Source organism: Sturnira hondurensis, unplaced genomic scaffold (assembly GCF_014824575.4).
Source record: "Sturnira hondurensis isolate 20B ecotype Veracruz unplaced genomic scaffold, ASM1482457v3 Scaffold0024822, whole genome shotgun sequence".
NCBI lineage: Eukaryota > Metazoa > Chordata > Mammalia > Chiroptera > Phyllostomidae > Sturnira > Sturnira hondurensis.
The window spans coordinates 4,829,881-4,842,407 of record NW_028097453.1 but is presented as its reverse complement, the minus strand read 5'-3'; the positions used below and the strand labels follow the sequence as shown (position 1 = coordinate 4,842,407).

The 12,527-nt window shown below is 43.6% G+C and overlaps 1 protein-coding gene across 1 annotated transcript in view; it reads left to right on the top strand.

Moving 5' to 3' along the window:
* CD58 (CD58 molecule) overlaps positions 1–12,527 on the top strand; it is a 58,722-nt gene that overhangs the window by 26,990 nt on the left and 19,205 nt on the right. Inside the window, exon 2 of the mRNA XM_037038861.1 lies at positions 7,127–7,429. Coding sequence (XP_036894756.1) covers positions 7,127–7,429 — 303 coding nt within the window. The remainder of the gene's footprint in view (positions 1–7,126; positions 7,430–12,527) is intronic.

Sequence of the window (12,527 nt, the reverse complement as noted above, 5' to 3'; positions counted from 1 at the left end):
GCTCAATTTCAGTAGTTAAATCTGTGTATTCAGATTCTCTGGTTCTTCCTGATTTAGTTTTGGAAGATTGTATGTTTCTAGGAATTTATCCTCTTCTCCCAGGTTTTCCAATTTGTTGGCATATAGTTGTTGGTAATATTTTCTACAGTTCTTGTATTCCTATGACATCAGCTGTTACTTCTCTTTCATTTCTGATTTTATATATGTTGGTTCTCTCTCCTTTTTTATTGATGAGTTGGGTTAAAGGTTTGTCACTATTGGTTATTTTTTCAAAGGTTTCATTCATCTTGTGTATTGTTTTTAAGACCATTTCATTTATTTCTGCTCTTGATCTTTATTATATCCTTCTTCCTGCTCACCTTGGGCTTTGTTTGTTGTTCTTTTTCATGTTCCTTTAAGTGTAAAGTTAGATTGTTTATTTGAGAATTTCCTTGTTTCTTCACATAGGCCTGTATGCTATGAATTTCCCCCAAGAATTACTTTCTCTGAGTCTCACAGATTTTGGATTGCTGTGTTCTCCTTTTCATTTGTTTCATGGTATCTTTTGATTTCTTCCTGGATCTCATTGTTAACCCATTCATTGTTTAGTAATAGGTTATTTAGTTTCCATGGCTGTCTGTATTTTTCTGTTTTCTTCTTGTGATTGATTTCTAGTTTCATACCATTATGGTCAGAGAAGATGCTTCGTATGATTTTGTCTTCATAAATTTATTGAGGCTTGTTTTGTGTCCTAACATGTAGTCTATCCTAGAAACTGTTCCATGTGCACTTGAAAAGAAAGTATATTCTGTTGTTTTGAGATGAAATGTTCTGAAGATATCAATTAAACTCTTCTGATCTGGTGTGTCATTTAAGGACATCTGCTTATTGATTTTCTGTTTGGAGGATCTATTCATTGAAGTCATTAGTCTGTTAAATTCAACATGATTGTATTACTGTCAGTCTCTCCTTTATGTTCATGAAGATTTGCTTTACATATTTCAGTGCTGCTATGTTGGGTGCCTGAGTGTTTACTACGGCTATATCCTTTTGTTGGATGTTTTCTTTATCATTATATAGTGTCCTTCTTTGCTTCCTACTATAGTCTTGGCTTTAAAGCTTGTTTTGTCAGACAAAAGTATTGCTTTCCCAGCTTTATTTTTCTTCCCATTTGCACGAAATGCCCTTTCCGTCCTTTTAGTCTGTCTGTATCTTTCCTTCTGGGGTGTGTTTCTTGAAGACAGCATGTATATGAGTTCTCTTATCCATCGTTCTCTCTCTTGTTCTCTCTCATTCTCTTATCCAAACTCTCTTTCTCGTTCTCTTATGCATGCAACTCCTCTATGGCTTTTGATTGGACAATCTAATCCATTTGCATTTAAAGTGATTACTGATAGGTATGTATTGCCATTTTATTTATTAAGTCTTTTCTTCTGTTTTGTTTTTTCTTCTTCAATCAAGCCCTTTAACATTTGTTGCAATATTGGTTTGGTGGTAACAAACTCCTTTAGTGTCTTCTTGTCTGGGAAGTTCTTTATTTCTTCAATTTTATGTGATAACCTTGCTGGGTAAAGTAGCCTTGGTTGTAGGTTCTTGGTTTTCATTGCTTTGAATATTTCATGCCAATCTTCTCTGGCCTGAAATGTTTCTGTTGAGAAATCAGATGACACTCTTATGGGAGGGCACTAGTAGGTAACTATCTGCTTTCCTTTTGCATCTTTTAAGATTCTCTCCTTGTCATTAAGGTTTGCCATTTTAAAATATGATGTGTCTTGGTGAGGACTTCTTTAGGTCCATTTTGTTTGGAGCTCTCCATACTTTCTGGGCTTTTGTGTTGTTTCCTTTCACCAGGATACAGAAGGTTTCTGTCATTATTTCTTCAAATAGGTTCTGAAATCCTTGCTGTGTTCTCTTGCTGGTATTCCTGTGATGTGAATATTGTTACACTTCATGTTCTCCCAAAGGTCCCTTAAACTATCCTCATTTTTGAATTTTTTTTCCTATGCTGATTGAGTGGGGTTTTCTTGGATGATTTTTTAATGGTATTTTATTGATTATGCAGTTATAGCTGTCCCAATTTTCCCCACTTTGCCCATCTCCATTCAGCACCTCCCTCAGTCAACCCCCACATCATTATTCATAGCATATAAGCTCTTTGGCTACTCCATTTCCTATACTGAACTGTACATCCCCATGGCTATTCTGTAACTACTTATTTGTACTACTTAACCTCCTCACCTCTTCTCCCATTTCCCCACACCCGTCCTATATGGCAGCCATCAAAATGCTCTCTGTACCTATGATTCTCTGTTCTTCTTATTTGCTTAGTTTATTTTTTAGATTCAATTGTTGATAGATATGTATTTATTGGCATTTTATTGTTCATAGTTTTGATCTTTTTCTCAAATAAGTCTCTTCCACATTTCATATAGTAATGATTTGGTGATGATGAACTCCTTTAGTTTTTTCTTGTCTGGGAAGCTCTTTATCTGCCCTTCAATTCTAAATGACATCTTTACTGGGTGGAGCAATCTTGGCTGTAGCTCCCTGCTTTTCAAGACTGAATACTTTTTGCCAGCCCTTTCTAGCCTGCAAAGTTTTTTTTTTTGAGAAATCCTGCTCGAATAGCTGACAGTCTTGTGAAAACTCACCTGTAGGTAACTAACTGCTTTTTTCTTACTGCTTTTAAGATTCTCTCTTTAACTTTTGCCATTTTAATTCTGATGTGTCTTGGAGTGAGCCTCTTTGCATCCACTTGTTTGGGTCTCTCTGTGCTTCCTGGACTTACACGTCTATTTCCTTCAGTAATTTGGGAGTTTTCTTACATTATTTTTTCCAATAAGTTTCCAATTTCATGCTCTTTCTCTTCTCCTTCTGGCACCCCTATGTTGCAAATATTGGACTTTTTAAAGTTGTCCCAGAGGTGTCTTACACTACCTTCATTTTTATTGATTTCCTTTTTTTGCTTCCTTATGTTTCAAATCATTGATTTGATTCCTGGCTTCATCAACTTTCCTGCTGTTTCCTTGTAAATTGTTTTTTATTTCAGTCAGCGTATCCTTTGTTTCTGACTAGGTCTTTTTTACGCTGTTTAGATCCTCACTAAATTCCTTGAACTTCCTAATAATCAGTGTTTTGAACTCTGAATCTGATAGATCGTTTATCTCCTTTTGTTTAGTTCTTTTTCTAGAGTTCTGATCAGTTCTTTCATTGGGCCATGTTTCTTTGTCTCCTCACTTTGGCAGTTTCCCTGTGTTCGTTTCTATGTATTAGGTAGAGCTGCTATGACTCTTTGTCTTTGTAGCATGGCTTAATGTAGTAGGTGTCCTGTAGATTCCAATGGCACAGCCTCCTGTATTACCCAAGCTTGGTACATGAGGTGCACCCTTTGTGTGGGCTGAGTACAGCTGTCCTCTTGCATTTGAGCCTTGCTTGCTATAGGCAGGTCAATAGGAGGTATTTACCCAGGCCAGTCAGCTAAAAGGACTGGCTGTGACCACCGACCACCAATCTCAGCCCTCTATGGAGGATCAGCTGGGGGGGGATGGTCCTGGTATGGGGTTGGACTCCTTGTTCCCGCAATATCCCTCCTGCAAATTTACCCCCTGGGTATGGGACCAGCCTGATCTGTCTCTACCCTCCTACCTGCCTGGATGGATGTGGTTTATTCAATTTCATAATTGTCAGACTTCCATTAAACTTGATTTCTGATGGTTCTGTGCCAGGGTCCAGTCTCGGCAGGGTTCAGGGTCCCTGAAGGATGGACGGCGCAGGCGACGAATGACGAGTCAGACATCCAATTGGATGCCGGGGAACAGCCAGCCTCTGTGGGGCTGACTGAACTCATAGAGTTTGATTTAGGCTTTATTTTTATAGAGATTGTTGTATAACATTAAAGGAACAGGTGCATGGCGTGATCAGTTAAGCAGAAAAAATCAATACAGAGGTAACCAGAAAAAGTGCAAGAATTTCCATAGTTTCAGTTATGTTAAATAAAAGTTGTTTTGACAAGGAGAGCCATTAATCAGACAATTTGAAATAGCTCTATGTACAAAGTTCAAATATCTTATTGTTTATTAAAGTTCTCAGAATTTGTCATGGGGCAAAAGGATACACTAGATTGAGTAGAGGTTATAGGAAATTTATTATAAGGCCTTTGTGATGTCTAACTTAGCTATCTATCTTTCTGTCTAAAATGCTTCTTTATGTAATATAGACTCTGACTCCTTGGTAATTGTTTCTGTGTACTTAGTTTGTAGTAGCTAACCAGCTTCTCTTATTTCTTTGCCTGTCTAATTCTAATTGATATATATTTTTATTCAAGGTAAAGGAGGGGCTGTTACTCCAATACCTTTTAGACACTCAGGGGCTATTTCATTAGGGGGAACTTTGTTCTCTGGTCAAGGAATTATTTTGTACAACTTCACTGGGATGATGTGAATCAATGAACCTGAAATGCAGGTGTCTAATAATCCCTCCGCCTTTTGATCACCGAAACAAACATGTAAGGAGACATAGACAGGAAATCCAGGCACAGTTGCCTCCGCCTTGCAGATGCATCTCAACCGTCCCGACCATGTCAAGGGACGGTTGCTGGCCGGCTCCCAACAGTTCTGAGTGATGGTTATTCTATAGTTTAGTTATAATTTTGATGTGGTTGTGTGAGGAGGTGAACCATGTTTACCTATGCTGCCATCTTTACTGGAAGTTCTGATTGAGTATTTTTTTCCATCTTGTCTTCCAAATCACTGATTTGATCCTCTGTTTTAGCTAATCTCCTTTTTATTTCTTCCTGTGTATTATTTATTTTAGGTATTGCATTCTTTATCTGACTGGTCCTCTTTATGGCTTCTATGTCTTTTTTTATGTTGTTGAGCATTTCTATACTTACTACTTTGGACTCTTTATCTGATGAATTCCTTGTCTCCATTTCATTTACTTCTTCTCTAGGGTTCTCTTTATTCATCTTGGTCTTGTTTCTTCATCTTCCCACTCTGGCTGCCTCTTTTTGTTTGTTTCTATGTATTAGGTAGATATGCAAAGACTCTGTCCTTAGACACTGCCTGGTACTGGCCCTGGGCAACCTTATTGGAGCTTTCAGTGATCCACGGCTTGTGGTTCCTTCTGCTGGTCCTGGATGCATTTGGAAAGGACCAATCTGTGGACCAAGGCTGGCTTTTACCGGCACCAAGCCCTGTGGTGCATCAGCGAAATTCTCAAAGCACAGAGAGATCTGCCCTCACCTGTAGGCTGCCTGTTAGCCTCAATCACGGAAAGAATGTCCACCTGAACTCTTTAGCAGGGGTTGAACTCCATGTGGTAGGGTAAGAGGATTTCGTGTAGGTGGAGCTATTGCTTCCCCCTTGGCTGTGCCACAAGGAGGAGAGTTCTCTGCCAGAGAAAGATGTCTTCTACAGTATGGGGAATGGCGACGACAGCTATCCTGGCAGCTGGTGCTTCAGCTCTCGCCCCAGAGCCACCAACCCCAGGCTCACCTCATGTGGCATTAGTTCACTCTGCCTTCCCTCTGCCAGAGCCCAGGGTAAGTGGCTGCAAACAAAACCTAGGTGTTGGTTTTTTAAAATGGTGTCTGCACCTGTAGTTGTCTCCCCCTGGCAGACAGAAATCTCGCTGCTTTTCACACTGGGAAGCTACGTGGGTAGTTTTTCCGGTTCCGGTGCTCTAAGCTTGGGAGGCTGCTTTGCAACCCCCCTGGCTGCTGAAATGTCCCTCTCGGATTTCAGCTGCTGCCCATGGGAGCAGCCAACCCGCTCATGCTACCACACTTCCTATCAGTCTCAGTGTGGTGGTGTGGTTTCTTCTGTTAGTCCTTGGTTCTAAGGCTTCTCTCCAACTAGCCTTCAATTGGTTACACAGGATGATTTTTGTGTAATTTGGTTGTAACTCCAGTTGTTCCTGGGAGGAGGTTAGTGTGGCTTCCACTTACTGTGCCACCATCTTGGGCTCTCTCTTCGTCAGCCTTTGTAGACAGGGCTCCCACTAGTCTGACCAGCCTGGAGTCAATCAGAGATGCTAACCGTGGCTTGTGACAGCAGGTCTGAATCGGCTCTCGAATGCCACTGCAGTCCCCACGTCCTCAGTCTTCACCATAACCTGACTTGCTTCCTGTCATTGTTTTTGACCTCAATAGCTCCCCTGTCAGCCAAGAAAGAGGCTTGTCTGACAGTCACCGTTAACTCTTCCCTCCCCACATCCCCCACAGGCAGGAGTCAGTGGACCCCCGTGATTTCTCTGTCACATGAGTCTTGAGTCTGGTCTGCCCCATCTGCCACTCTCTCCTTGCTACTGCACTGCCTCTGTTCTGCTCTTTCCACTTCTGTGCTTGTGCCTGCCAACCACTGTTCACTCTGCAGACAGTCAGCCTGCAAAACAAAAATTACATCATGCTTGCCTTTTGTTTACAACCTCTCTGTGGCTGCCCCTCGCCACTGGCCTAATGAGGGTAAGTTCCAAACCCTTAGCATATCTTACCTGACACCCTCCAGCCCCTGCCACTGCCTGCCTCTGAAGCCTCCTTCCCTACTCATCATGCCGTTGGTCTCTTCATTTCAGCCATTGGAATTGCTTTTATCTGCTCCAACAGACCAAACTCCTTGGTCAGGACATGCCTTCCGAGTGCTGCTTCCTCTGCCTGCATCTCCCCTCTCCTCCCCCACTTATCTAGCCCTCAGCTGGCTAATTCCTCTCACCCTTCAGTGACTTGTCATCCTGTGTCACTTTCAGCATGACTTCCTGGGTGGAGGCCCTTACCTAGGTGGGTGTCCTTGCCTTCCCAGTGTCTTCTCCACAAGGTGAGGCTCCTTGAGGGCCTGGAGTGATAGTTGCCTTCTTTGCTGCCATATTCCCAGCATGGCCCCCAGTACCTGGCGTGCAGTTGGTGCCCCGTAAATGTTGGCTCCACCTCCCAGGTTTGTGTCAGCCCCAATGAAAGAGTAAATTCTACACAGTCAAGCACCTGTCACGTCCTGTACTTGTCAACAGGTGATCAGCTTAGCACACAAAGCAGCTGGTGGGTCATTGTTACCACTCCATTTAACTCCTTCCCCCAAAGAGCATCTTGGAGGATGGTTTTCTATTTTCGACCAAGGGATGCCGTTTTTTCTAACCCATTATCTTGTTCTTCTAGGTTTCAACAGCTGTAAGAGCTCATCGCTATTTTCAATTGTGAGAACTGTGAATGGGAACGTCACTTTTTCTCTGTCAAACACCCAACCCGCTAAAGAGATAATGTGGAAAAAAGGAAAGAACAAAGTTATTGAGTGGGATTCAGATGGCGTCAAGGCTTACCCACCTTTTGATGGTAGGGTCCATTTAGACACCTTATCAGGTGACCTCTACATCTCAAATTTAACATCATCGGATGAAGGTGAATATGAAGTCGAAATACTTCCCTCTTCAAAGAGCATAAAATTTAACCTTATTGTCTTTGGTGAGTATTACATAACTTGGTTTGTTTAACGCGGCAGATTTCCAACTTTTTAAAGAGACTTACACACATTAATGGCTTGTGAGAAGTAAAAAACAGTTTGCTGTCACACACAGGCAGAGTTTTCCTCCTTTTCTGGTCCACAGTGCCTCTTTTAGCTCCCACATCATCCTCTGGGCAAGGCGAGGATGTGACCGAGGTGAGGAGAGCAGCGCCATTGCACAACGTCCTGGCCAAGATGCCGTGGCGGCAGCGGACTCGGGTGTCTGAGCTCCACTGATAGGTGGTGGTGCTCTGTGAGTGACAGTTTCTGTTTCCCCCTGCAGCCCACCCGAGAGTGGTTCTTCTCTGTCGCTTTAGACTGGGACTGGAGATACGCTACAGGTTCCCCCACGCTTCTCCTCGGTGCTTCCAGATTACTCTCCCCCTTTCATTGCTGAAGTCCCTTCCTCGTCACAGTCATCTGTAGGTGTGTCAGTCCCCCCCAGGGCTGTTTGTTGCAGGGTCTCTGAGAAGTAATTTACGTGCCTCCCTGGGTGAGTTTCAGGTGCGCAGCGTGATGGCAGTTTCAGTGTGACATACACAGGTTGTGAAATGACGACCACCACGGGTTTAACTAACCCCTGTCTTCTCACAGAGAGACATAAGGAAAAAAGGAAGAAGAAAGGAAAGAGGATGAAGAGTTTTACTCTCGAGTTGAGCACTGCTAACAACTTTCCTGAATCCCCTTCAGCAGTGCTCCTGAGTGTCGCTGTCCTGTTGGACGTCGCCTTCCCAGTGCCTGTAACCTCGTGCCGGAGGTCTGCACCTCTGCCCACTTCCTCCAGTCCTCCGCCCTCTCCCCTTCGCCTCCCACCTTTTCTTCCTCTGAGTCCACTGGCTCTTCCTGTTTTAGACTCTCCACATCAGTGAAATTACACAGAACAGCACTTGTCTTTCTCTTTCTGACTTATTTCACTTAATGTTATGCCATCGTGGCCCACCCATGTTGTTGCAACTGGCGGGATATTCTCTTTTTAAGTTTTAGTTTTCAGTTACAGTTTACATTCAATATTATTTTGTATTAGTTTCAGGTATCCAGTGTAGGGGATAGACTTTACCAATATTTCAAGTCCCCAGGATTTCTTCATTTTTTATGGCTGAATAATATTCCATTGTGTGTATGTATGTGTATACATACATACATACAGATAGGTACATATGTCTATATGTATGTATATATACATGCCATACACACACACACACATATCACATTATATATACACTATATATATATATATATATATATATATATATATATATATATACACACCACAAGTTTTTGTCCATTCACCCCCAGTGGACATTCAGCTTGTTCCCATGGCCTGGCTACTGCACATAATGGTGCAGCGAACACTGCCCCAGTTTTTCTTGGTCATTTCGGTGCCTGGTTCATTTTCACTCTTTCTGCTGTCATCATTCTTGGTGACTGTAATATTTCAATGTTATTTTCAATGTCCCGATTTCTCAGACCTGGCTGCCCTCTCCTGTCACAAATGATCTCGTTCTCCCTACACACCCCAGGGTACGACCTAGAACCTGTCCTGACGGGTGATTCTGATCCCTCCACTATCCGTGTCAGCAGCCTCTCCTGTTTGAAGCTCACTCCCTCTGCTCTGCTGACTCTGATAGCCCTTAGGAAGGCGAAAGCCTGCAGAGGAGCGAGCGCAGGGAGGCGAGTTTCCATTGGGGAGCAGGGACGTGAGCAGCATTAAACGTGGGACTTTGCTTCCTGGTTTGGGAATATTGATGTTGTTAGCCTGTGGCAGCGAGGAGCACTGTGTCCAGTCCTGATGCAGAGGTGTGACTTGACGCAGTCTATTTTTGGAAGATGAATCGTTTGGTCGGTGTTTAGGGTGGATTAAGAGGAGACACCAGGTTAGAAGCTACTGTGATTCTTCAAGAAGACAGAGGTTTGGGGACTAGTTGTTTAGAAAGCAAATGATCAGAAGATGTTACCAAGAAAAGGCCAACGATATTGAGATTGTGTTATAAAAAGACATAAGATGACTCAAGGTTTCATACTTGAATGGCAAAATGTTTGGTTATACTCTTTTTCTTAGAAATGAGGAAGTCCCGCTTGTTTGAGAGTGTGCTTAAGTGACTTGACATTATTCTTCTGGAGGCACTGAACCTAACGGAAGACTTTATAAAGGGTATTTTAGAAGTGGGGATTTCCTGGCACCTTTTCTTTTCTATGTATAAGTTGCTATCTAGCTTTCCCTTTTCCTGCAAAGTCCCCTTCAAATTTCCACTAATAACGTTTATTAGTTCTTTCGCATGCCCTCACAGCTTTTATTGCATTGGTCATGTCCATGTGAGTAGAGTTAACTCATCTTTCCTTAGGTGGTCCCGACTGGTGTATAACCTTTTATTAAAGTTCATGGACATCTACAAATGCCATCTCATGCATATAAAAGAGATTCTTACGGAGTAGAGAGCTGAATTAATTAATTATAAAGCAACTAAGTTATCTTAGGGGATGAAGTAGGCACATTTCTTGCCTGTTTAATGCTGCTTCAGGTACAGCTGTAACTTTGTTGTAGCAGTGGTAGAAGTCCCTGGGTAGTGAGAGGATATGGAGGCTGTAGACTGAAGGTGCTGGTATGACCCACAGGCCGCGGGAAGGTTTGCATGCTTTCTGGTGAGCAGCTGGCTCAGCTCTTCCAGGTTTGATGTGTGATGTTGGTGGCATAATGAGACTTATACAGGAAGAGCTTCTGTATAGCTGAGTGGGCTTGAACGACCTAGAAGATACTACTGGCACTTCCACTCGTCTCCCCTCACAGCATTTTATACCCTACTTGACCTTTACAATGACCTTATAAAGTATTATATTCCCTTTTACAGATGAAAAGGAGATGGACTCTGCCATGGCTTTCTCCATTGGTAGAGCAGGAACCTGGGCTGGATGGGTTCTTTAAAGTCTTCCGGCTCCTACAAGAGCCGCAGCCTGAGGTCACACAGCCAGCCAGGGCTACCACCCACGCCTCCCAACTCCTGGTCAGGGACTCTGCTCACTGTACCACATGCCCTCAGGAGGTGCTTCTGCGTGCTGACCTTGAGCTCCATTATTATGATCGTCAAATCATTTCATCCTCATCACAGTTGTATAGGGTAGACACGGTTTGTTTTCTTAATGTGTGGGACAGGAAATCTAGGCACAAGAGATTAAGCAACTTGCCCAGGGTCATGTGGCTCTTAGCAGTAGAGTGGGGAGTGAACCCCAGGCAGGCAGGCCGTGCTCACAGCCACCGTACCGTTGCTTGTGGGAGATGAGTGGTTGAACTGACACTATATAGAGTGAAGAGGGTCACTTGAACACCGTCTCTCTGACTTTATTTATCCGTCCCTCCAAGTGTTCAACATCGTCCTCCGTACTATTTAGGAGCCAACTATGTGACTGGTATTCTATCAAGTGTTGGGGTGAAGAGGTGACTATTACCTAGTCTTTACCCTCCAAAGGCTCACAGTCCGAGGGGCTCCCAGGCACCTCGGTTCGGTTTGGAAAGTGAGGAAAGACTAGACACGGCCTAGCTGGATTGAAAAACCAGAGTCTGTGATGGAGCCCATGGGGGTGCCCACATCAGAATTGCCAGGGATGGTGGGGCCCAGGAATCTGGGTTTTTAACACACACCTCAGGTGATTCTTATGCCCACTGGCATTGGAGAAATGCATCTACAGAATGTCTACAGAATATGTCTAAGGAAGGGGAAGCTCGGTTTCCTGCCCCTGAGCAATGCCCAGCCTCGGGGCAGAGGCAGGCGTAAGCACGTGCAGTGCCTGCAACAGTCACGCACATCCATTTCTTAGCCAGAGGGGCCTTGGGAGCTGCGGTGGGGTGTGGTGAGCAAGATGGACCTCAGGAGCCTGGGGGCTGAGCACTGTGGGCGCACTACTTTCAAGCCAACTAGAGCAACTCCTTATTCTTTTAAAGGGTAATGGTCAGATGCTTAAGACTGAGTTTGGAGAAAGGTTTCCAGTGCTTAAGAAAGATTAACATTTCTACCCTGGCTGATTTGGCTCATTGGACTGAGCATGGGTTCGTGATCCAAAGGGTCGCCAGTTCGATTCCCAGTCAGGGCACATGCTTGTGTTGCCTGCCAGATCTCTAGTAGGGAACGTGGGAGAGGCAACCACACATTGATGTTTCTCTCCCTCTTTCTCTTCCCTTCTCCTCTCTCTAAAAATAAATAAATAGATTCTTAAAAATATTAAAATTTCTTTTAAAGAAAAACTTGGTGGCAGCAGAACAAGTTATGTGAACCAGATCAAACCTAAAAACTGAGGATGCCCTGAGCAGAAAGGGGAGCCTGCGTGACTTGGGACTCTGAAAGGCAGGCCGAGTGTCTGAGTGAGAAAGAATTTAGGGGGAGAATATGAGAGTAAAGATGAGTTGGACACTTCTGTTTTTAGATTATGTTTTGAAACGCAAGTGTTCCTTCATATTTGAAAATACTATTTTAAGTGGCAGCATAGTATTCCGCCATTTTGGCCAGCTCTACTGTAATTTGCTTTTTAGGAGGTGTTTATAAAGTATTGGGATTTTATTACCCAAATGGTCCCTTGACTTTTGTTTTGCATATTCCACATATATGTACGTGTTTTCTCAGATCTCATATGATTAATTTTAGGGGGCAAGGAGAGATGCAGGAAGGCATGGGAATTAAACATACAACTAGCAGGACTCTGAACCTGCGGTGTGTTGGTGCCGGGGCCTCAGCCAGTGGGGTCGCCTCCTGGGGGAATCCTGGGAGGGAGGCCTCCGGTTCGCTGGGCTCTGACGGGTGCCACACCTCCCTCGCCTCTCCACAGGGCCAGCCCACAGTCCTTTTTTGCAAAACCCCTTTGAGTCAGGCAGCTTTTGGAATTAGATGTTTTTCAGATGTTAGAAAGGTAATAGAAGCTAGTTCTTCTCTGTGTGTCGAGAAGCACCTCACTTAGTTATAGGGAGCACCCTGTGCCCAAGCATGTGACTAGTTTTAGTAAAACACAATAATAAATATTTAAAGTAAGTGAGACAAATAAAATCCATAAATCCTCATGTCAATCCCGGTGTGG